At 48.5% G+C, this 24,835-nt stretch overlaps 1 protein-coding gene across 1 annotated transcript in view; it reads right to left on the bottom strand.

Moving 5' to 3' along the window:
- Positions 1-7,618: 7,618 nt before the first annotated feature.
- The window catches only part of SCFD2 (sec1 family domain containing 2), a 394,218-nt gene continuing 377,001 nt past the window's right edge, over positions 7,619-24,835 (bottom strand). The window contains exons 8-9 of the mRNA XM_024746720.1: positions 16,952-17,071; positions 7,619-7,932 (exon numbers count right to left, since the gene is read on the bottom strand). Of these exons, the coding sequence (XP_024602488.1) occupies positions 7,840-7,932; positions 16,952-17,071 (213 nt within the window). The 3' untranslated portion in view covers positions 7,619-7,839. The remainder of the gene's footprint in view (positions 7,933-16,951; positions 17,072-24,835) is intronic.

Genomic DNA, 24,835 nt, shown 5'->3' with positions numbered 1-24,835 from the left:
GACGTCTGACGTGGTCTTAATTGAAACGTTCACCTTCCGTCCTTCAGACAAAGTATTACTCGGCACTTGTACTTCTCCGGCACGTCGAGTCGGGCATGATACCTTCCTGGGGTGAGCACTTAAGTCTCACGACAAACCACTGGAGCGCATTCTCTTCTTATCCCCATTTTACAGATGAGGAAACAGGCTTGAAAACAAGTTAAATAACTTGTCAAAGGCCCCGGCCTGTGAGAGTTGTAAATTGTAATTTGCTGCTTTCTAGTCAAGAGTATAGCACATCTCCTATTCATTTCCTTCCTGATCCTCCAGGTAAACCTAAGACAGATGTCTGGCCCTATATTTTATGTTGATCAGAGATCGCTTGGCTAAGCCGTGAAGATCATGCTTGTACACAAGACCACTGTTTCTCCATATGTGCTCTATTCGGCAAATCTTCCTTGGGTATGCTGCTTTCAGGAAGTGCACTTTGCTCTCATTTTGCAGAAGCTCACAGCAGTTGATCCGGGGCTGTTCAGGAACCCCTCCCATGTAGCACCTGCCCCAGGTGGTGTGCTAAAACTGCCAGGCCTCTCATCTGCTTCCATCCGAGCCTGGGAGACCTTTCATACAAGCTAAGTGAGTCACCACCTTTATGGGCAAATAGTCACACCTTATATTTGTCTGTGTAGTGCTTTCACATACCTGATCTCATTTAACCCTCAGGATAAACCAGTGGGGAGGGCGGAGGAGGTAATACGACCATTTTACAGATGAGAAAAACAGGCTCTGAGTTTCGAGTGATGTCCTCGAGTTCACACAAAGGGCATGAATCAATGTCTTCTGACTATATTCATTTTTCTTAGTCCTTTATAATATTTCATATATGGGCCACTGCCACATATAGGGGGCCTTGGGACCAAGAGAAGCAGCCATAATGAATAGTTGAGGGCCTACTACGGAACGGTACCAGATTTTCAAATCTGTTTTCCCACAGGGTAAATGTCCTGCCTGCTCTTGACGGGGCTTCTGGTGATGTCCCAAACCTTCCTTCCATGGAGAGCAATTTTCTACACTTCAAGCCTAACCGAACCTCTGAGAAGGTGTTGGGGTGAGGGGGGGTGAGGGAGGGAACAGCGCTCACATGAGATTCTAAAAACGTCTCATTTCAAAGGCAGTGAGACAAGGATCTCTGACTAGATTCTGTTCACGTTTGTTTTCATTCATTCTATGTGGCTATATTAGTAATGTCCAGTGAGTGAGAGGTTCATCTTTATATACTTACCAATGGTCTTCTACCCATGTTCTGGAATTAAAGAAGATGAATTTTCCCGGGGGCTTTATCTTGCAAAGGTGCTGAGCGGCGCCAGACGTCCTCTGTTTATGAGAGGCGCCCTGCTTCCTCCTCTCCTTTCCACCTGCTCCAAGAGTCTGCAGACCTCACAACAGGCCTCTCCTCCTTTGTGAGCTGCCCTCCCTGACCTCCTGGCACTTCCCCGTTGCCCCTCACATCCCCGCAGCACCGGACTCGGTCTCTTACATTTCATTTTAGAAATTCACGTTGAAAGGGTCTCAGGGCTCCAGTCTACCCTGGGGATAAAGTGGTTTGTTGGAGGCCATTCTGGAAGAGAGAGATTGACTCCCGGCTGGAAACCACCCAAGTCCCAGTTCTGTCCACTGTCTCAGGCTGACTTGACTATTTATAGTTCTAGAATACACCATGTTTTCTTCTCATGAATTTAGCTTCATATTTCTTTACCTTTGTTCATCCCTTTCATTATACTCTGAATTCCTCTTTGGTTTTAATTTCTGATCTATAATCATATGGCACTGAGAAATGGCCTTCTCCCACCCGGGTAGGGGATGGCTCCCTTTGCCACCTGGGTAGGGGAAGGGAGGGGTGTGTGAGTGTGTGCAGGGGAATGGAGAAAGGAGTCAGAATTTCCTGAGCATTTAGTGTGCCCAGATTATAATCCATCTCCTTTAATCTTCTGAAGAATCCTGCAAGGCAGGTAATAATTCCACCGCCAGTTTAAAGATGAGGAAACTGAGGCTCAGAGAGATGAAAGCTGGGGTCACACAGGCAGTAACATTCACCGTTTCCGAAAACCTCTGTGCCAGGCACTGTAGGGGGTACTTGAAATAACTTCCATTCTCCACACCAACCCCACAATCCATTTTCAGTCCCTGCTACAGATGCGGAGAAGGGAGGCTCAGAAGAATGAGCTCCTAAGTGGCAGATTCGGATCCAGGACTCCACCACGTCTGCCTGATGCCACGGCCTAGACGCCAGGCAGCCGGCCCTCCGCTGCCCAACCCCGGCTCCTCTAAGCAAAGCCCCCAGTGCACGGAGCTCTCCTCTCCTCTGCTTGCAGACGCTGGCCCTCCCTGCCCGGCCCGTGGTCCCTGTCGGGCTTCCCTCCACCTCCCTGCTGCTACCCTGGGCTCGTGGCCCCGCCTGGCTGCCGTGGCCACATCTGCTCTTGCTATCAGCCTGCTGCACACTGGCCTCCAGTCCCAGCTCAGTAATAAAGACGTCCAGGCTGGGGCGGGGGCCAGCACAGCCCACAGCCCGTCTGCCTCAGCACCGGATCCTTGTCCGTCGAGATGTCTGGCTTTCGAGCTTCCTCCCTGCCGCAAATCAAAACCATCCGAACATTCTGCGGTGGGCCTGGCGCTGCGCCGGGGACCACGACGGCTCCCTGTCAGCGCCCGGCCACCGGGCTGCCCTGAGCCCCAGGTTCAAGAGCTGCGGGCCTGCCTACAGTGAGCCCCTCGTTCTGGTGAAAAGCGGGATTCCGACATTCATGTTACACCCTGCAGGGGAGAAAGCAGATGTGCTTTCTGGACAAACACACAAGCCTCTGGGCAGATCCCTCAGGAGCGAGCAGTTGGGTAACTCCAGGGCTGCACGAGCGGGGGACGGGCTGCCCGGCCAAGTCTCTGCCGGTAACTCAAGACAGGGCGCCTGGCAGTGGCCACGACGAATGACAGGGCTCTATTTGTTACAATAAATAACCCAGGAGAACTGGTGTTTTCTGCACTCCCTTCAGAGTCTAAAAGTAGAAACTTCCAGAAAGTTCTTATTGTCCTCATGACTCTCCTAATTCGGTGAGAAGAGCACAGGATCGGGGTTATCGCTGATTGTGGCAAAGATCCCGACAAGTATCCCTCACGCCTCTGCTCTCAAATACCCCCCGTCGTCTGGTTTTGTCTCTTAAAATAGAGATGGAGTTTCTCTTAATGTTTCCTGGGCAGCAATGGCAGACGACATTTGTAATCCTGGATTATTTGTTGTTGGGATTCTGTTTCTGGTAACCGGGATTTAATAAATAATAGTAGTCTTGGGGCGAGCCTGATGGAAGTCTTTGTTATTGGGTAACGCTGTAATGGAGGGGTCTGGGGTCGACGGAACCAAATCCATAGGCCCCAGCCCTCTGGGGACAACCCCTGGCTGCCGTACCTCCAAACACCTGTCGTGCCCGCTATGTTTGCTGGGAAGCAGACTCCAGAAGGAGGGTTTACAAAAGTGGAAGTCAATCGCTAAGGAGTATTTACACCTCTATCAATTGTGTCTATGAAGAGTGGCTGATGAGATCCTTGGCAGAAGGCTTGCATTTGTCTGTGCTTGTTTTGGCTCTGACCAGCCAGGGTTTAGGTGGTGAACACTCAGACCCAGGCGGAGAGAGGAGAAACCACAGTAAACACCCAGCTCGGCCTTTTAAGCCACCTTCAGGTGGCTGACATCTGGCGGGGGGGAAATCCCTTTAGAACTGGTGCATTTGGATGAGGTTGAAATGGTTCAGCCAGGGTGTCAGTCTCAGAGTCCACATAACTACTCTGTAGCTAACATTAGGGATGGAGAAAGTTCTCTCAGGGACAGGGCTCTGCATGGGCAATCATTAGACATTAGCTGCCAATAATGGTGATTCTTCTGTGCTCTTAGCCAGCTTGCCAAGTGCCACGTTCTAAATGCTTTACACGTATTAACTCTTTTAATTCTCACAACAACTCAACGTGGTATGTCCTATCATTGTCCAATTCATAGCCAACTGAGACCAGGAGAAGTGAACCATTGTGCGGAGGAGGCGGGATTGGAACCCAAGCCATGGGATGGGGCTCCAGGCGCTGCTCCTGGCCTCTGGGCTGTATCATCCTGGAAGTAGGTGGGACCAGGGCATTATTCCTCCTCCGTCTTCTCCTCTCCTTGTGGACCCTGGGAATGCTTCCAGATTTTCTCTTCATTTGACATTATCCATCTTTTGAGACTTCATCATTTTGTGGGGTGAGTTCCTTGCTGTCCTCAGCAGTGAAAACCCACATTCCTTGGTGTCCTGTGCAGGCTGTGTTAGGGATGGCGTCCCCCTACAGCAGCCCTCTCATGAGGTAGGTACCACTCATTATTATCAGGATTTACAGATGGAGGCACTAAGGCTTGGAGAGGTACACACTGCTGGGAGTGGCAGAGCTGAGACTTAAACCCAGACAAAACTATGGAGCTCTGTTCTAACCACTGCTCCTTCATAGCACACCAAGAGCACGATCGTTTCTCCCTCACCCCCTCCTCTCCCGGGCAGTGAGCCCAAGAAGAAGGCAATGCCAGAGAGGTTTCGGGAAGCTCCGCCCAGGGGCCCGATGTGCTACTTCCAGAGTCCCCTCTTTTTTCTTATCTGGTAAAGGCTCTTTGCAGGATTTACACCAAGTCGTGCCTCCCACCTTCTTATTCAAACCAAACTCTGATCCCCAGGATCTTCTTTCAGCTCACATTTCATCCAAAGCCTTCCGCTACCTGATTGTCTGCCTAGCTCAATTCCTCCAACCAGCGACCACAGAGATGGAAAAAGACGATTATAAACTAAACCTTCCATCATTCAGAGACTGCTTTGGACCATATTTAATCTAGTACCGAGAGCATTTTCGGGACATAGTAACTGCTGAATGATAAAGTCTACAATCAGAAACTTCCTCTGTTTATCATTTCAGATGAGAAGCTTTTGAATATTCTTTTATAAAAGAGAAAATTAACTTGTAAAAATACACTCAAGGCATGGAAGTAAAACACAAATACCTGTCTTCTGTGAAACATATTCAAATGACACAAATATATTGAGAGCGAGACGTTCCCTTCTCTTAGTCCTCCTATAATATGCTGCTTCCCAGAGGGAACCACTTGTTAGCAGTTTGGTTTTTCTATTTCCCGAAAGTTTCCGTTGCATATAGACATATGGTTTAAAACTTAACCTCGGGAATTCCCTGGCGGCCCGGTGGTTAGGACTCTGGGCTTCCACTGCTGAGGGCCTGGGTTCGGTCCCTGGTCAGGGACCTAAGATCCTGCAAGCCATGGGGTAAGGCCAAAAGAAAAAAACCAACCAAAAAAACCCAAACACTGATCCTTGAGCAGATCCTCACACAGGGCTCGAGTGTCAGGAGAAACACCAGCTGCTCGTTCTGTGAGAGCCATTGTGTCCGGGATGCGCCGCTCTCCTTCCCCATATCATGGGCAGAAGCTCTTGGAATGCCTGGTACATACCGCTGGATAGCTGGGAATGAATGAATGAATGAATGAATGCAGACTGGAGACACACAACAGGTTACTTCTTTTTTTTTTAATTTTTAAAATTTTTGGCTGCGTTGGGACTTCGTTGCTGCGTGCGGGCTTTCTCTAGTTGCGGCAAGTGGGGGCTACTCTTCATTTTGGTGCATGGGCTTCTCATTGCAGTGGCTTCTCTTGTTGTGGAGCCCCGGCTCTAGGCACGCGGGCTTCCGTAATTGTAGCACACGGGCTCAGTAGTTGCGGCTCGCGGGTTCTAGAGCGCAGGCTCAGTAGTTGTGGCACACGGGCTTAGTTGCGCCGCGGCATTTGGGATCTTCCCGGACCAGGGCTCGAACCCATGTCCCCTATACTGGCAGGCAGATTCTCAACCACTATGCCACCAGGGAAGCCCCCAGGTTACTTCTTTATTTTTAGAAAAGAGTGATCTTTGCTTTAATGATCATCTCTTTGGGGCTATTTGCCATTTTCTTCCTTATTCAAATTCAAACTTTTAACTGAGTGGAATGGAAGAAGCATCCGAGGTCTCCAGTATTTCAGCACCGTGAAGGAACTGGTGTTAGGTGGAAAACATACTTGGACAAAATAAAGAACGTTGGTGTCTAGAAAACCTGCTTCAATGACATCTCGAAATGATATCCAACCTCACAGTTTTCTCATAACAGTGTTTTGTAGAGAACTAAAAGCAGAGACACGTGAATGTTTTGGTTTACATTTTATTTCCTCTGTTTAATCCACACTAGCCAGTATTTTGCAGCTTTGTCTCTTTATTACAAACTTTTTTCAGAGATGTTAGAAATTTCCATGAACTATACACCTACAAATGTGTGGGTTCCAAGCAGTTCATTTTTGCTGGAGCTCTTATATAATTTCACTCTGTCAGTCTAGGTTTTTCTGTTATGGCTAGAAGGAAGCGTTAGACTCACAGAAAAGAAAGCTTTATACTTCTATAGAAATGTGATATCACAAAAGTCGTGGGGGGTGAGGTTCCAACCTAGACTCCCTGGACTAGATATCTTTATTGGGGCCTTCCTTGGGGAGGAGAGGAAACCTTCTACAGGCAGGCACAGCCCTCCAATCAACCTCTCTCCCACTCCTGTTCCGAGCAGGCTGGCAGCCCTGCCCAGTAAGCAAACTGGAACAATGCAGCCCTTTGTACAGGCAGGCGATTTACAACACAGGCAGACAATCAGCACGGCCCTAGCTGCTACCCCTCCCTTCGGGCCTTTTCAGAAATGTCTCAGATCAAGAGAGAAACAAAGCCTCAGATCCTATTTGCAGCATTCCCTCCTCAGCTACATAATCTTAAAAACCAAACTTTCCTCACACTCACGATTCTAAAGCATGGGGAACTTCTCCTTGAGCAACTGCGGATCAAACGTCTTGTAATCTACCAATACTCACCAACAGGCACTCATTTAGAATGAATGAACTTGCAGGTGGAATCAGAAAGATCACAGAGAGAGGGTTAAGGATCAAGTGGAATTATCATGAGTTAGGCCAGCTGAAAGGCAGTTTGATGCCTTTAGAAAAATGAAATTTTTTTTTTTTTTAAGAATCTCAGCAATGCCAGCAAAGTACTTCACTGTGTGGGTATCAAGATCCTTTGGGCAAAGCAACCTAAGTGTCCATCCACAGATGAATGGATAAAGAAGATGTGGCACATATATACAATGGAATATTACTCAACCATAAAAAGAAACGAAATTGAGTTATTTGTAGTGAGGTGGATGGACCTAGAGTCTGTCATACAGAGCAAAGTGAGTCAGAAAGAGAAAAACAGATAGTGTATGCTAACACATATATATGGAATCTAAAAAAAACGTTCTGAAGAACCTAGGGGCAGGACAGGAAGAAAGATGCAGACATAGAGAATGGACTTGAGGACACGGGGAGGGGGAAGGGTAATCTGGGACGAAGTGAGAGAGTGGCATGGACATATATACACTACCCAATGTCAAATAGATAGCTAGTGGGAAGCAGCCACATAGCACAGGGAGATCAGCTCGGTGCTTTGTGACCACCTAGAGGGGTGGGATAGGGAGGGTGGGAGGGAGACGCAAGAGGGAGGGGATATGGGGATATATGTGTACGTGTAGCTGATTCACTTTGTGATACAGCAGCAACTAACACAACAATGTAAAGCAATTATACTCCAATAAAGATGTAAAAAAAAAAGATTCTTTGGGCATAATTCAGTCATACCCACGATTAGTAACAGGGACACTGGTTTGGGAGGCATATCTTGGATGGGGACAGAAAATAGTATTGGGATTTCCAGCTCGGGTAGGTCTCCTCTTCTCAGCAGATGCTCAGAAGCCAAGGTCTGGATGCAGCCGGTCAGTTGTAAATAACAGTTCAGGGATATTAGTTGGCTTTAGGAGTCGCGTGGACAGCACGATTACCTAACAACGGGAGGGGCAAACACACCACAGACAATTAGGAGAGCCAATCCCAGCTTATTAGATGATGAGAAATAAAATGCAACACATTTCTTTGGGAGAAGGCATGGAGTGGGTACTGTGGAGAAAAAGGCAGAAGGCGGCAGCTTGAATGCCACCGATGCTAGCGTCCTGGGTGTAAGGAAGGGCGCACGGGCTGGGAAGGATGGCTGGTGGGACGGTGGGCTGAGTCTGCTGAGCCTTTAACCAGTGGGCACTGAGCAGGGCTGAGCCCAGCCACCACCTTGCTGCTGAATTGAACTTGATCAGACCGTTGCTTTGTGATCCAGTAACGTGACCTCAACAGAGAGGTCTCTCCCTCTTCCAGGGAGCCTTTGCTGCTTCAGGGAAAGAGAGACGGCACACTCAAGAGCTGGCTGTCGCTGTGGGTAATAATGATGACGGCTGTATTAATTTCTTAGTACCCCAAACTTCAATAACAGAAAGTTACTGTCTCACACTTCTGGAAGCCAGAAGTCCAAGAGCAAGGTGTTGGCAGGGTTGGTTGCTTCCAAGGGTTGTGAGGGAGAATCTTCCCTCTTAAGCTCCCTTACGTCTTCACATTGTCTTCCCTCTACGTGTGTCTGTCTCTGTGTCCACATTTCCCCTTTGATCAGGACACAGTCATATAGGATTAGAGCTCACCCTAATGACCTCATCTTAATTTGATCATCTGCAAAACCTATTTCCAAATAAGGCCACATTCACAGGTACTAGGGGTTCAGACTTTAACATCTTTTGGGAGGGACACCGTTTGACCCATAACAATGATGATAATAATGATGATATCTGCTAATATTTATTAGTTCTTATGGTGGGTCCCGCACTGAGGATGATCTCAGTTAATATCCATTTAATCTTCATAACAACCCTATGAAGTAGCTACATATATTATTCCTATTTTGCAGATAAGGAAAATAAAAGTACAGAAAGGTTAAGCAACTTGTCCAAGGACACACAGGAAGCAGAAGCCGTTGAGTCAGGATTCCAACCCAGGCAGGCTGGCTTCAGCGTCCAAGTGTCTGTCTGGTCACTCCTCTATCATCAAGGGCTCTGGGAAGGCTGCTTACTTCCCTAGTCCACATGGACCTTTGGGCCTCTCTGGCCTGTCGTCATGATGTCCCTTTCTGCTTCCCTGAGACTGGGCCATCCTTCTGGGGCAGATTTCCCTCTGCAGCACTGGGAGAGCTCATTCCCCAGGGCTGGGCTGGAGCAGTGATGCGCTCTGTCAGGCTGGTAAGGTTTTGCCCAGGCAGGGGTTGTACACCCAGTAGATAAGGGGATGACTATGGGAAGTGGGAAGGAGGTATGAGTCAGGTGCCACAGCCCAGCCCCTGATCGTGGTGGGTCGCAGGCCGGCAGCAGGCCTGGCTTCAAGGGGCCACACCGCCTGGCCAGGCCTCTTGCAGGGAAGCAAGTTGGCACTCACACCTCACTCTCTACCCCTCCCACCCCCAAAGCTATCCCAGGTGGAACCAAAGCAATGAATTAACCAACTCACTGGCCAAAAACCAGAGCCTACGCTCCAATGTGGAGGAGAAGCTGAGGGAGGGGAGGAGAGAAGGAAGCATTTTATAATTTTCTTGTGCTTGTTGTTGTTAAAGAAATGAGGTTATTAAAAAGTTTTCTGTTTAAAACAAAAATTAATCTTTGAAAGCAGTGATGTTACTATTTTTTGAAAGAGAATTATCCTTGAAAATATATGGCTAATGTCAGCCAAGTCATATTTCTGGCAGAAAAAAATACACAACAATCTGTGCTCACATCTTTCCTAGAAAGCCATGTGATGAGAGTCTGAGGGCAGATAGTGAATATTAGCTCCCCCTTATCACATGGCGTAGATGCCATTTGAATATGTGGCTCTGGAGAGAGAGGACAGGGTCTCTACTCACTCCTCCGGGACTTCTGGGCCAGGTCCAACAGATGGTTGAGTCTGGCGGTGCCCAGACCAGCACGCTCACCAGATGCTAGTAGAGCCCGGCTCCACCGCGGATGGGCTACATGCCCCGGGGAGGGTCACTTCACCTGGGGCCTCACTCTATCCTTCCCAGAAGAAAAACAACAGCCCCGAGCTTGTAGCACTGTGGCAAGGATTACAGAAGGCCAAGTGCGTAGAGCACGTGAGGTGCTCAGCGATTCTGAGCTGCTATTTGATGGTGTTTTGTGATTGCATCATAGGCCTCCTTCTGAATCTTATGAAAGCTAAAAACTCTCTAGAAAAATATGCATATGTGTACACACAAGATTCTGAATATAGTTTTAGGTGAGGTTTAGGTGGATAACTAGGACTCATAGACAGGTTAAGAAACCCTTATTCAGATATTTAAAAAAATGCCCACATAAAGACAAAAATCCTTTGCATAAGAATAGACTCTTGAGAGGTAGGAGAGGCCAGGGAAGCTGATGGCCACAGCCCCTCCCCTGCCCTCCTGCTCGCCAGGCTCCACCACCGCTGCCAGCCCCTGGGGTCCTTAGCTCCAATGCCAAGATGGTGAATTCCTCTCTGGCTGAGGTGAGGGCAAGTGTAATGGCTAGAGTGAGTCCCACAGGATGGTTAAGTCTTATCAACAGGGTTGAGGAACTTGGAGGGGAAAGGTTGTAGACTCGGTTGATGCATTCCCCCTATTCAGCTCACCGCAGTTACTGGGGTGGACTCAGAGGAGATAAACGCGCCAGAGCCATCTTCCCCAAGTGTAAATCTGATTGTATTTATCCATAGGTTTAAAATCCTGACTGCCTTCCCTCCACCATTTATAAGCCTGACCCAGTGCTGTGGGATAGAATAAAGAAAGAAGAACGAAAGAAATAAGGACAGTCTAAGAGACCTCTGGGACAACATAAAATGTACCAACATTCAGATTATAGGGGTCTCAGAAGGAAAAGAGAGAGAGAAAGGGCCTGAGAAAATATTTGAAGAGATAATAGCCGAAAACTTCCCTAACTTGGGAAAGGAAACATTCTCAAGTCCAGGAAGTGCAGAGAGTCCCATACGGGATAAATCCAAAGAGGCACACACCAAGACACATATTAATCAAACTGACAAAAATTAAAGACAAAGAGAAAATATTAAAAGCAACAAGGGAAAAGCAACAAATAACATACAAGGAAATCCCCATAAGATTATCAGCTGATTTTTCAGCAGAAACTCTGCAGGCTAGAAGGGAGTGGCAGTATATATTTAAAGTGATAAAAGGGAAAAACCAACAACCAAGAATACTCTACCCAGCAAGGCTCTCATTCAGACTGGATGGGGAAATCAAAAGCTTTACAGACAAGCAAAAGCTAAGAGAAACCAGCACCACCAGACCAGCTTTGTAACAAATACTAGAGGAACTTCTCTAGAGGGAAAAGAAAAGGCCACAACTAGAAAAAGGAAAATTACGAATGGGAAAGCTCACGAGTAAAGGCAAACATACAGTAAAGGTAGGAAATCCTCCAGACATAAATATGATATCAAAATGCACTTGAAATTAAGAGACCAGCAACTTAAAACAATCTTGTGTGTATATAGACTGCTATATCAAAACCTCATGGTAGCCACAAACCAAAAATATGTAAGTCCAACCGTCTTAGAGAGCATTCCAGGACTTTAGAGACTGAGGGCTGTTCAGCACTCCACACCCCACCACACCCCCTGGCCACCACACACCCCTCACCACTGGTTCCACATTCCAGCCACCCTAAATGATCTGCAGTTTCACAAATGGCACTTTGGGGATGCTTCTTCATCTGGAACGAGAGTTCCCAACTCTTTGCCTGAAGTCCTCTTAATCATCCTTCAATAATCTACTCAGGCATCACCACCTCCCAGAAGCCCTCCCAGACCACCCCTCTCTGAAGACTGAGGATGTTCCCATGGCTGTTGGTATCACATTGTATTCCTTGTTTCTTTGTTGTGTGCCGGCACAGTGCCTGATACCTAGCAGGTCCTCGATATAGTGAGTTAGCCAATGACTGATTAAATGAATGAACAGAATCAAGACTAGGAAGGAGGCAGTGAGTTTAGCCAGCAGGAAGCTTTTCACACCAGGAGGCTCTGGTATCTCAAATAGCTCTGCGTAAATTTGTTTCAGATCAGTTCAGCTGAAAACCCACTTGTCTAAAATGCCGATTTTGAAGAACAAGCAGGATCACGCCACTAACATTTCCTTTATAGTATAATAGTGATGGTCCTTAAGCATTTTCACATCTTAGGCGGCTTTTGTTCTTCAGAACGCTTTTGAGCATTTCCTGTTTTTGAGCGTATTCGACAAAAAGCATTTCTGCCTTATTTGACTGAAACAGTCCTTAAAATTATAAAAAGTTAGCTAGATGGGGGAAAATGGCACTCAAAAATGAAAAAGAAAATGCTTAAAGCAATCTGAAATTGGCCTGTTGGATATGAAATTTAAATTTTATGAACATAGTCATCAAATGTGTGATATGAAGTAAATTAAGCACTAGAGCTCCTTTCGGAGGACTGGCTTTTTCCCAGGCAACCAAGGGCACTGATGAAAATTTCCATCGGAGAGGCAAGGGTGAAGGACACCAGGGTGCCTCTGAACCAAGCCCCTAAAAAGCTGCCTTTGGGGCTCCACACAGGCTCTCTACTCCAGCTGAAGGAGGGGCATCTTGTCTCTGTCCTCAGCCCACCCTGGCTCCTGCAAGAGTGACCCAGCCTGCTAGCTTTCTCTCCACCTCTGCTTCTCCGGGTCATAACTTGTAGGTGCCAGCATCTTCCTGTTCCATTTCTGCTGAACAGGGGGAAGCCGGCAACCCAGGATTTAGACTCCATATCCCTCTGGTTTCTAACACTGTGAAGTGAAAGGAGAGGGGGGTAAAAAATAGTTTTTCTCTATTTTTCTTTTGACCTTGGGAGATGCTTCCCAGTAAAAGCGACTAATACGCACAGGTACCAACACGCATATTCATCCAGCTGATGAACTGGTTTTGGAGCACATGTCAGATTCAAGGCACCACTCACCCCCATTAGCACAGGTGCTGCACGTACACACGCACGTACACACGTGTGTTAAACATAAAATGTTTGTATCGTTAAAACAGTGGGGCAGTGGATTAATTAAACAGACATGACGAGCTTTCTGGAAAACTCACTGCCTTCTCATTGCCCGAGGGGTGAGTGTGCTGTGCTTAGGCTGTCCTAAGGAACCTGATGAGATTTCAGACGCCTCTTCGCTTTTGTCCCTCATGATGGTTGTTTAAAAAGAAGTCTCTTGAGGGAAAACAACAAGAACAAAAACCTTCCACTGTAAATGACTTCGGCGTTGTTACGTGGATTGCTACAAATATCAAAGACACATGAAGTGCGTAGGAACGAAGGGTAATGTTAAGAGGAACGATATGAACAGTGTAATGCCGTCTAATATTTCCAATTATAAGGCCCTGAGCTAACTCAGGTAAAAATAAAAATTTTGAATCTCACTGACATTTTCCTTAGAGTAAGAAACTTCAGAACAAATTAAATGTAGACCAAAAAAAAAAAAAGGAAGTCACTTGACTCTTCTCTTTGGGGCTTCAAATTTTAGAATAACCTGGAGCCACGGTATACATCCAGGATTTAGGTATCCTTGAACCTCCACAGTTGTGCAAAATTGTATGCGTATGAGCATATTTCTGGGTCTAATTTTTTTTTCCTCTTACATTCTCACTCAATGTTCAGCTCCAGAAATGTAGATGCCCATGAAAGTGTGGCTGGGCAACGTGCACTAGCCCACGAAGAGCTGTGATGGCAGGGTCGGCTTGGTCACTCGGTCTTCCTCTGTTTCCTGAGCTGGCCTTTCCCTGTATTTTCTGGAGGGGTCCCTCCCTGTTATTTTCCTCCCACAATCGCAGGCTTCTGCTGGCCTCTTGGCCACGACCCAGCTACAGGGTTCAGCCTGCAGAGCTGTCTGGAATGAGAGAGGCCGGTGCTGAGCACACACACCCCAGACCAGGGCAAGCCTGCAAAGTCTCCTGCTCATGGCTGTGGCTGTTTGCAGTGGGGTTGAGAGGTTGCCTCTCTGATCCTTTTTTTTTTGTAGTCAGGAAGGAGGGCCTTCTCCAGCTGCCCAATTTCTCTCAGCACGTTTACCAAGAACCACAGACGGAGAGTGGAGAAAACACCCCATTTTAGAGTATAGCAACCATCCTCGAGGACTAGCAGCTGCTAATGGGGTTTCTGGATTCCACTTTTTCATGCTATCCTTACCATCTTTTGTAAAAGAGAATTCATTTCTGGATGTGCCTTAAGTGACTTCTATCAGCAGTTTCCTTTGAAGAGCAGATCCCCGAATGCCTTGCGAATCTCAGTTCACCAGCCTTCTGCTCCAGGGGAAGCCGGTGCCATCTGAAGGAACCTCTTGCCTCCAAGCCCCCAGGTATTCCCATCACAGCACCTGCCTATGTTCCCGGAACACTCATGTCTAGCTGGAGCTTCCGTGTTTAATGTCAGTCAATCACTTACTATTAGAATGTAAGTTCCATGAAAGCAGGAATGAGTCTGGCTTGGTCACCGCTCTATCCTCAGCACAAGGAACAGTGCTTGGCACAGAGCAGATGCTCAATAAATGTTTACTGGATAATCGACTAATCTGGTTTAAGAGACTGTAAGTTCCTGCACCTGGGTTCAAAAAGCACCCACGTTGATATACAGTAGGTACGGATCATAGCAACTGATACAAAAGACAGAGTGGTTTTAGTTGTCCATAATCCCAGAATCAGTAACAGGTTGGTGTAGTCTACAGAAAAGCTGCTTTTATCTTATGCTTCAATAATGCAGGTACGGTTTCTAGTATTCAGTATGCAATGAATAATCACGACAGCTGGTGCCAGGTCCTGTTTGAGTGATTAAAGTAAGTGCAAAGTCCTGAGGCTGGAGGGGAGCAGGCCAGCAGAAGGGTGGCAGGAAAAGAAGGCCCAGCGGCAGGGAGGGGCCGTGGTAGGAGGAGGAGGGGGCCCCAGTGCCTCTGCACTGATCAGCCCATGGCAAGGGCGCTCAGTTGTAAGTGAGCATGAGAGGGAGAGACCTGGGGGCCCAGGAGAGCCGCCCGGGAGCTGAGGCACTCAGGTCCACGGCACAGGATGGGGTGGGGAGGCTGGAAGAATTGAAGATACTCGGTTTGGAGAAGAGTGGCCCTGGGGGAGGACCTGTGGGGGAGGGAAGAGGCTGATCTGCTCGTAGATTCTGTGTGGCCCAGGAGTTAGGGGCAGCAGCGGTGACACAAGCAGCAGGCAAGGCTGCTCCTGAAGCCCCAGGTTCTCTGAGCCACTCTCTCTGCAGACGATTTGAGCACAAGGTCGGTCAGATTGCAGCCGAGCCACTGAGCCACTACAGATCTCAGGTCTCTGCTGTCAAACTCAGGTCACACGGCTTTGAAAACGTCTGCATTTTATCCTTTTAGAGTGGAGATTAACAGTCTGGCAGGCTATTAACAATGCGTCGCTGTTTGGAAGAGCTAAGAGTTTGGTTCACCGTGTTAGGGGCAGTGAGAAGTGTGCTTTCTGATAAAAAAGAATGTCTTGCTCAAAAAGGCAATTGCTCACCAAACAGATCCTGAACACTGCGGACGGAGAGGGTGTGAGACAAGGCCGAATTTACCACTTTATCAGAAATTCCACCAGCTATGACCATGACAGGTGTGAGTAATGGTAGAAATGGTCACAGCCAATGACTGGTCACTCCCCTGTTCAACAACATACCATGGCTCCCTAGGTACAGGTCACCTTCCTAAGGAGGGTGTCTGGAGACCCTCGGAAACCAGGCCTTCTCTACGTCTCAGGTGTCCCGGCCACCCTGACACCAAGCCAGTTCTCCTGCCTCACATCAGGCCGTCAGGCCACAAGGCTTCCGGAGCTCCTGCCCTGTGCTCAGGCCTGGGAAGGCCCAGCCTCTGTCCTCAAGGAATTCGTGTTTGCTTGAGGAGGCTTTGTCAGCAACGGGAAGCAGCCCGCTGAGTGCTGCACTACAGAGTACAGATTACGGATGCCAGCAGAGACGGGGGCTCCTTGGCTGGCTGAGTGCGTATACACAGAGTGGGTGGAGCTGGGAGACAAGGGCACTGTACACTACCCCCCACCCAGACCAGCAGCCAGGCGTGGCTGGAATACCCCCTGGGCTCCGTGTGCCTGTGGTGGACAGTCCCCCACGTAAGCCAGGGTCCTACCTGAAGCACTGCACCGGCATCTCTGTTCTGCTTTCTCTAAACCACAGAAAGCCGCTGGCTGCATGCAGACATGGCAAAGCTGAAGACAGGCCCCGAAAGCAAGTCTCAATTGGGCGGGGGGCGAGGGTCAATGGGAAGGTGTCCCAGGCTCCCGGTGCCCCAGCAGGACAGCTCTGAGGCCCCTCAGCCCCCAGAGGACAGAGCCTTGGTTGCCCATAAGTAAGCAGCCAGGCAAGGCACTCTTTTCCCAACCACTCTGCCCCGTAGCCTAAATGAGAAAACGGAGGGCTTTTCTCACTCCAATCACCTAGCTAGTAAAAGGCGGAGGGAGGATGCAGACTCGGGCCTGGAAAACCTAGAGGGCTGTGTCTTAACCACCGGGCATTTGCATGGGGAGGAGGACGGGACCTGGCAGGAGGCTACAGAGGAGAAAGATACTACACTTGTCATTGTCATGACAAGGGGCCTTCCCAAACTCCTCCAGCCCCGTCCTCTCCCTGCCACAGGGCGGAGATGGTCCCCGGGAGTCACCCTCAATTATCTGGAGCCTGGAAAGCAGCCAAAACTCTTGAGTAATTAAGCACCGATTGGACGCCAGAGAATACAAGCCCTGTAGGAATTGGGAATAGCGCTTCAGCACTCGCCACCCAGAGGTAGGAGAGGTCTCCCCCTTCCCTCCACCCACAGCAGGTCCTGGCCCCGGGACAGGCAGAAGCAGCAGGGGGAAAGGAGGCAGCGGGATGGAGATAGGAGCGCGGGGGAGCCTAATGAAGGCCCTGGTCCACCCTCCCCACTCCTGCCTCAGGCCTCCCGTTCAGATCATATCACTGAGGACTCGGTACCTGGGTTCCTGGCTTCAGGGATGGCACAAGGTCTTTGATCATTTTGGCTTCCGAGACTGTGACCCCGCCCACCACGAAGAGAATCAGAAGAGGGTGGTCGCTGGGATGAGGCCGGCTCACCTGCAAAAGAAACCACCCCCGGCGTCAGAGGCGTCTTCAGGTGAGACGAACAACCCTCAGAGAGGGTGGGATCTGTTAGGGGTCGGATGTGTTAGTGGTCTGTGAGCGCACTGACCAGGAACACGCACAGCATGTCACCTTCCTACAGCCCTTGCAATAAATATTTTACTGAAAGCAAAGTTACAGGAGTAACTATTAAACTACAGTAGCTACAGGAGCACTATTAAATACGCAGAGAAGACCGAGGGCGCAACTTCCCCTCCTGTTCGGTCTGCAGGTCTCAGCATAAGCGTGCTCCTGCCTTACAGAGCTCCGTGCATCTCCTTCCAAGCACGCGCCACAGCCTGGGGTCATCGTCTCTCCCCTGACGGCCGTCTCCTCTAATGGAACACAAGCTCCACGAGGCGGTGATCTTGTCTGCCGGGTTCACTGCTAAATGCCCGGTGTGCCTAGCGCAGTTTCTGGCTCAGAGTAGGTGCTCAGTAAATGTCTGTGGAATTGACGGATGGTTAGAGCCCTAGGAGGGGGCGGTGGAGGGTGGGCAAAGATGCAAGAGCCCTGCACCCACCCTCGAGTGCAAACTTCACGCCCTTACCTTCTGCAAACCAGCCTCAGTCAGCTGAGGTTGGCCTCGGCCAGAGCTGAGGCCCTGCTCCGCGTGCAGCATTGCACTGGAGGTCGTGGAGAATTCCTCCTGGTGCCTCATGATTTCACCAGTGAGGCAAAGTAGTATAAAACAACTAAAATGAGGGCTTCCCTGGTGGCGCAGCGGTTGAGAGTCCGCCTGCCGATGCAGGGGACACGGGTTCGTGCTCCGGTCCGGGAAGATCCCACGTGCCACGGAGCGGCTGGGCCCGTGAGCCATGGCCGCTGGGCCTGCGCGTCCGGAGCCTGTGTTCCGCAACGGGAGAGGCTGCAACAGTGAGAGGCCCGCGTACCACAAAAATACCCCCCAAAAAACCAAAAACAAACGAAAAAAAACAACTAAAATGAGAATGTCTCCCAGTAATCTCTCAGAAAATGTGCAAGGCCAACATATAGACCTAGTGACTAACTGAAGGGGACGAGAGGGGGTTCCTGAAGACAGTGTGTTTGAGCCCTACCTGGAAGCCCAGGATGGTTCGGTGAGAAGTGGGCAGAAGTGTTGTGAGCGAAGCGCCGCAGGCAAGCGGTCACCAGGTCGGGGGAGCAGGCCAGAGGCCCAGCCGGGACAGCAGCATGGAGTCATTATGGGAAGGATGCTGTCAGCTGCCTGCATGGCCACTGAAGCCCGAGGTGGGAGAAACACGCTTGACTCCAGCCAGGAGAGGGTAGACAAAGGTGGTAAATGTCTGTACTCATTCACACCCACTAACACACAAGCCATCTTTGGGCCAAGGGACGGTCCCTTGGAGCAGCAGGGTGGGACATCAGGCTGACAGGAAGAGAGGAAGCCCCTGCTCTTACCCCAACTCCAACTCCTTTCTCAATTTGGTTCTTTTGACTCCCCTGCCTAAATATACCCACTTTCCAATGTCTTGTTTTTAAAACACTTAAAAAGGTAATACATTAAGTATTTCCAGCTATGTAAGTTGCTCCTTGGCTTCTGGAGAGGAAACTCAGAGTGGATGGGGGGGAGGGAGGTAGAGAAATAGGGGAATGGAGGGAGAGAAATGAAAGGCAGAAAGAAAGAAAGAAAGAAGGAAAAGTAGGTCTAAACTTTTTCAAAATGGGTGGTGGTGAACACTGAAAAAGTTACAAAACTCTTTGATCTTTACCTCACCCCACCCCCCAACCTTCTGCACTGTAGCTCCATCCCCTTGACTGCATTTGTTGACTGCTGTCTTCCAGTCCGAGTACCACACACCCACGGCCATCCTGCTTTTGTTCCACTGTTCCCCTGGAGCTGCTCTCACTGCAGTCACCAATGGCCGTCATATGTAGGAGTCGATAGACAGTTCTTTGTCTTCATTTAACTGGACTTTTCTGTGGCATTTGTCACAGTGGCTAACACCCTTCTTGGCTTCCACAATAGCACACTGTCTTGGTTATTTCTTTTACCTTTCCACTGATTTCTTCTCAAATTCCTTCATAGGTTCCTTTTCTTGGTCTGCCCTTTAAGTGTCGACGCTCCTTAGGGTTCCATCTTCGGCCCCTTGCTTTTCTCACTTGAGGACCTCATCTACTCATATGCCTTCAATAATCTTTTATAGGCTTCCCAAATCTGTGTCTTTAGCATCACTATTGAGTTGCTGTGGCCATCTCCACCTGGATGCCTGCTGGGATCCCTCAACTCAACAGATTTCAAATTTGATGCATGATCTTTCCCCAAGTCTATTCCTTCTGTTGACTTTCTAAGAGCATCACCTCCTTCACAGTCACCTGAGCCAGACCCTTGAGAGTCATCTTGGACTGTGCTGTCTTTTTCATCTCCCAGATCAAGTTCTGTTAATTCTTCCCCCTCCAATTCACTGATCTCTCCTTGATTTCCACTATCCCTGCTCTGGTCGGCTCTCATTCCTTCTTTGCTAGATTATTGTTAGAGTCTTCTAATTTGTCTCCCCGTCCCCGGTCTGGCCACACACACACACCCCCGCCCCGATCCAGTCTCCTTGTTCCTGCCTAAGTAAGCTTTCGAAAGTGCAAATATTTATTATTGAATTTTTGTGCGTTATCTTATCCGATTGTCAAAAATCCTTAGGAGGCAAATACAATCATTGGCGTATTTTACAGATGGAGAGACTGAAGTTTACACGTCGTGACTAAACCTTGGAGCCAGGGGCCAAACTGCAGAGGCCACACTCTTAAACACCCCTCAGCTCCATCACATGCTCACATTCTTTCCGGGGAGTCTCCTAGCTCTGAGGATAAAGTTCAGACTCCTCAATCCAGTATATAAGGCTCTTCTCACGTGGCTTTGCTTTATGCCTCTATTTTCATCTCCTCCATATGCACTGTTTGCTGGAGTCACTCACGAGGACTTGAGCCATCCATGAATGCAAGGTCTTTTTTAAAAACCTTTTTGTTAAACATACAACGCTTTACTGAACGTTTGCACTGAAAGGAGCGTTTATTTATCACAAGTGTGCAGTTGAATTTATTTCCAAAAAACTAAACAAATCCTTGTGACCAGTACCCGGATCAGGAAACAGAAAGCCAGCACTCTGGATCCCCACTCAGGCCCCCTTCGTGTCACGACCTCACCAAGGGGTAACTGCCGTCTTGACTTCTAGCCACTCGATATCAGATTTAGTTTTGCTCAGTGATATACCCTGGGGATTTGTCCATATTAGGAGGAAAGATCTTTAGCCCACAGGCATTGGTTGGGACCACACCAGTGGGTTTTGGCCTGTCTGTGCCCATGACATTCCAGTTATTAAACAGTTAGAGCACCAACTGCGTCATCTTGTTTTATGTGGCACGGACAGTTTCCTCTGTGTAAAGTACCCCTGCCTCCCCTTCTGTACCTCCTTCCTTTTTACCCTCTTTAAAAGGCACACTCGCCTCTAAAAAGTTCCCCCTAACCACCTCTCAACTCCTGCCCCATGACCCGAATCTGACAGATACCTCTGCCTTGGCCTTGTCACACTGGACTGCGACCTTGATAGACCTATCTCCTCTCCTAGGCTGTAAGCTACTGGAGGGTAGGGATTGATCATATTTATCTCGGTATTTTGGGGTCTGAGCATAGAGCTAGCTCATGATAAACTTTCAACAAATGTTGCATGAATAAAATGAATGAATGAGGTCCACAGGGTAACTGGAGATATTCTTCTTTTCTTTGAGATCTTTTAGACACTCTCTCTTTGCTTTACGTGTGGTTCTTCCTGGCTGAGTAACTAACCGGGGTTCCTTCCAACCCTACAAACAATTGTTTCTCACTTAATGGCTCCAGAACTTCAAGTGGTACAGTATGTTCCCAAAGACATATGCTTTCCATAAGAGAGTCTGGACTCTGAAGTACATTGTGAGAATCTTGGAAGGATGTATTGAAAGATGAAAAGGAAAAAAGAAATGAACAGCAACAACAAAGAACAATACCCTTTGGCCAACGAATTGAGGGAATGTTGATTGTGGTACAAATTAACGGGCCCCATTAATGCATGTTGCTGTTTGCCATTTTGGTTTCTGTTTAGATTTATGTTTTGATACCAGATTTCCTTTTAGAACATGTCAAATCGGCAGGCTATTGGGAAGTGGAGCCTTTCCAGTCTTTTCCATCAGGATAACACATTCCTTATAACCAGCCACATTCGGCTGAGTCCCATTTGTATGTGGGTTCATGGTGTAAGGCACTTTGATGATGAAAGAGTTAAGCGTCATTACTGCCGTCACAAACACACAGATTAATAAAGCAAGTCAGGCTCATTGCTCTTTCTTTCATTTTCTAAACCTTCACTGGCTGGGATTTTAAGACGTCAGGTTCTGGTCAGAGAAGACAGTTTCTCCCCACCATCCATCCAGCCTTTGAAGCAGGGGCTGCCGACACCTTCTCTGCAGCTGTGGTCCCGAGAGCGCTCTTTGATGTCCTGACTGGTTTCTATGAGAAGGGTTTCCTCTGCTCCCCGTTTCTCTGGAGTTCTCCAGGCGTTCCAAGAACCCAGCTGCTGATTCTCCTCCAATCTGTTTCTCTACATGTGTGACTTACTTGTCCCCAGCACAGGCAAGGGTCAGGTCCCCCACCCTCCAACGATGGGCCGGGCCTCGTAGGAGGGAGACAGCGTAATGGGAGCGTTGGCCCAAAGGGCACTGGGCCCTGAGACCCGCCATGCTGACTTTGAAGGTGGCTTGGTAATGGCTTTTCTCCCAACAGGAGGAAGTAACAGCACTGCCACTGCCGCCAAACACTTCACGTCTAGCACAACCTTTTACTCATTTATTCATCCAGTCCACAAATATTTATTGAGCAACTACTATGGGCCAGACACTGCTCTAGGCACTGGGGACTCCGCAGCGAACGAACCCGAGAGGACTCCCTGCTGCACAGAGTTTATATTTTCGTTGGGGAGAGTGACAAAATACAAAAGTAAATTGGTAAGTGAAGAAGGTGATAAGTGTTGTGGAGGAAAATAAAGCAGGGGGTGGGGCAAGCATTACTGCACAATCTTGGACTCTATGAAGTAGGCAGAAGGTCCATTTTACAGATGGAGACAGTGAGGCTTACAGAGGTGAAGCGACTTGTCCCAAGTTTTCCAATTCATAAGCTGTAGCGTTGAGACAGAAACCCAGGTCTGTCTCATACCAGAGTGGGATACATTCCACATGCTCTCATTTATAAACAGATTCTTCAAACTGAAAGCATTTTTACTAGCTTTCATCTCTTAAAACTCTGTACTTTTAGTTCTTCAGCAACGTCAGCCAATTACCAGGTTCCTCGTGGGTCTTTATTTAATCTCATCGCAAAGGCTGCCACCTGCCAGAGTCACTCTGCCATTAGCTCAGCCTAACTGTTGCGTTTGCTGCAGTGGATGGCTTCCACTTTCCAGAAACTTCCTCCCCAACCCTCTCTGCTTTCTAAGCCCTCTCAGTTTCTCTTCTTCCTCATGGATTCTCCTCTTGCTTGACCTGCCCCATCATGTACTGTGTTCCTGACTGCTTGGGCCTCTTCTCGCAAACACCGTCCCTGGGCAGCCCTATCCTGTCCACGGTCTGGGCCTCACATGGGCCAGTGGCCCCTCAGCTCTGCTGAGCTGCAAAGCTGTCTCACAGGCACCTAAACTCTAAAATGCAAGTTATTTTCTTCTCCATTCCTGCTTCCAAGTCAGAGAGAACGTTAACACCTGCCATCCAGCCATCCCTGACTGGGTGACTGACCCTGGACAATGTTCTCTCATTTATTTCCACATCCCATCAATGCCCGGTCCTGTGGGACCCGCCGGCACTGCATCACTGCCCTCATTCCCTCGGCCCCTACCTCACCCCGACTCTCATCTTCTCACCTTCTCTCCCCAACCTGATGCTAGTCTGGCCACGTTCCCCCACCCCCTCGCTCAGTGCTTCCAGGTGATCTTTATAACACATACACTGGTTATAAATTCCAAAAAACATTCCATGGAACCTCATTGTTTTTGGTCAATTGTCAAGCCTCCAGCCCTTCGTGATCTGCCTTCTATTTATTTCTCTATCTTACCTTCTTCCACTCTTCACAGGCTGCTCTTAGACCCAGCCATTTGGAGCTACCTGGAATTCCTTTCATGTAGCCCGGCATTTCATCACTTTGTTCCTCACTCCTACTGGTTGGACACACTGAGCTCCCCCTTCTCTGTGTCCTCACACCCCACCCAGATACCACTTATCTCTCGTCCCCTCAACCCTCAATGTTCTTGTCCATCTCCCTAACAAACTGTAAGCTCTCCAATGTAAGCTATGCTATGGAAGGTAGGATGGCTACTTTGTCTCTGTATCTTCCTTACCCACAAGAGTGACTAGCACACGAGAGGCTCTTGATAATTGCTCATAGGCAAACAAAGTTCGTAGCCTGCCAAAACCAAGTTTTTGTTTCACGATTCCTACCAAAATCCATCTCACTAGAACTTATGGATCATATTTAGCAAATGTTAGACAAAAATCAAACCACAGTATGTAGCATAATTAAGAAGAAGAAAATATAAACAACAGTTATAAATAGTATTGCAAATAGATTCCAAGACTTGTGCTGATTTAATCAACAAACACCAAATGCTAAGATGTTTTCCTCTTGTCAGAAATGCCATAAAGTATAATGGACCTAAGCCAACAGTTCACGTCTGAGTCTCATTTTTCTTGTGCAAACAGTGAGGACCTGGACTAGATGTCCTCCAGGCACGTCCAGCTTTCCCAGTCCAAGGACCTGACATCAAATTGCACCTGAGGCTCATCACTTTTGCCCTTTATCCTTACAGCATCCTTCACCACTGCTGTAGATGCATCTGTAGGTATCTGTCCCGCCCACACATGAATAGTCTCCTCCATCCCCACGGCCATGGGGTGGGCTCCTGGCAGCCATGTAATTATGGTGTGATCATACCCCCCAACTTCAACTGAACGGTTCAGGAATGGGCCCCGACCCAGGCTGGGCCCACTCGAGACCCTTCACTGGGAATCAAGACTTGACCTAAGACGGACGAGGCCCAGTCAAAGCTGAGCTCTTAAGAAGCACCAAAAGCCGTGGCATAGCTCTCCAGCCATTCACTCAACTCATATTTATTGAGTACGTACACGGTGCTAGGGCTGTTCTCGGCAGCTTCTGCAGGCCACAGCAAGCCTTCAAGAACTGTCTGGTTTCCTGGTGGCTCTCTAGTTCTCGGGCCCAATCCTTCCTGAGGCCCACCGCATTGCCGCCCTTAGGTTCCCGGTGAGGCCCCCTCGGTCCTCATAATGAGGACTTTCTTTGATGGAGTTCGTGCAACCTGGTGGCAGCTTAATTGCCACTGAAGTGTTTCAACTCTTACCCCCTCACCACCTCCAGCTTTTTAGGGCTACCCTGAGCAGTTGTGCCCTCTCTCCTTGTGGGCCTTCTTCTATTGCTGCCTAAGGCCATGGAGCTCTCACAGGAACTCATACTAAGGGCCCAGAGGCAAGCACTGGGTCTTCTTTGAGTGTTTTTCATAAATCTTTTCTCTTTTCCAATGAAGCACAGCCATATAAGAAATGGAACAACAACACAAAGTTCCACAATGCTCTTAAAAGGAGGTAAAAGGGCCTCGCGTAAGTGCATTAGATACAACCGACGCTCCTCACAGCAGTTCCAGCAGAGAAAACATCTTGACAAATCAAGTCCTTTAGTCAAAACAAGTTGGAGTCCAA

This window comes from Neophocaena asiaeorientalis, unplaced genomic scaffold (assembly GCF_003031525.2).
Source record: "Neophocaena asiaeorientalis asiaeorientalis breed wild unplaced genomic scaffold, Neophocaena_asiaeorientalis_V1.1 scaffold19, whole genome shotgun sequence".
NCBI classification, from domain to species: domain Eukaryota; kingdom Metazoa; phylum Chordata; class Mammalia; order Artiodactyla; family Phocoenidae; genus Neophocaena; species Neophocaena asiaeorientalis.
This window is presented reverse-complemented; position numbering and strand designations above follow the sequence as displayed.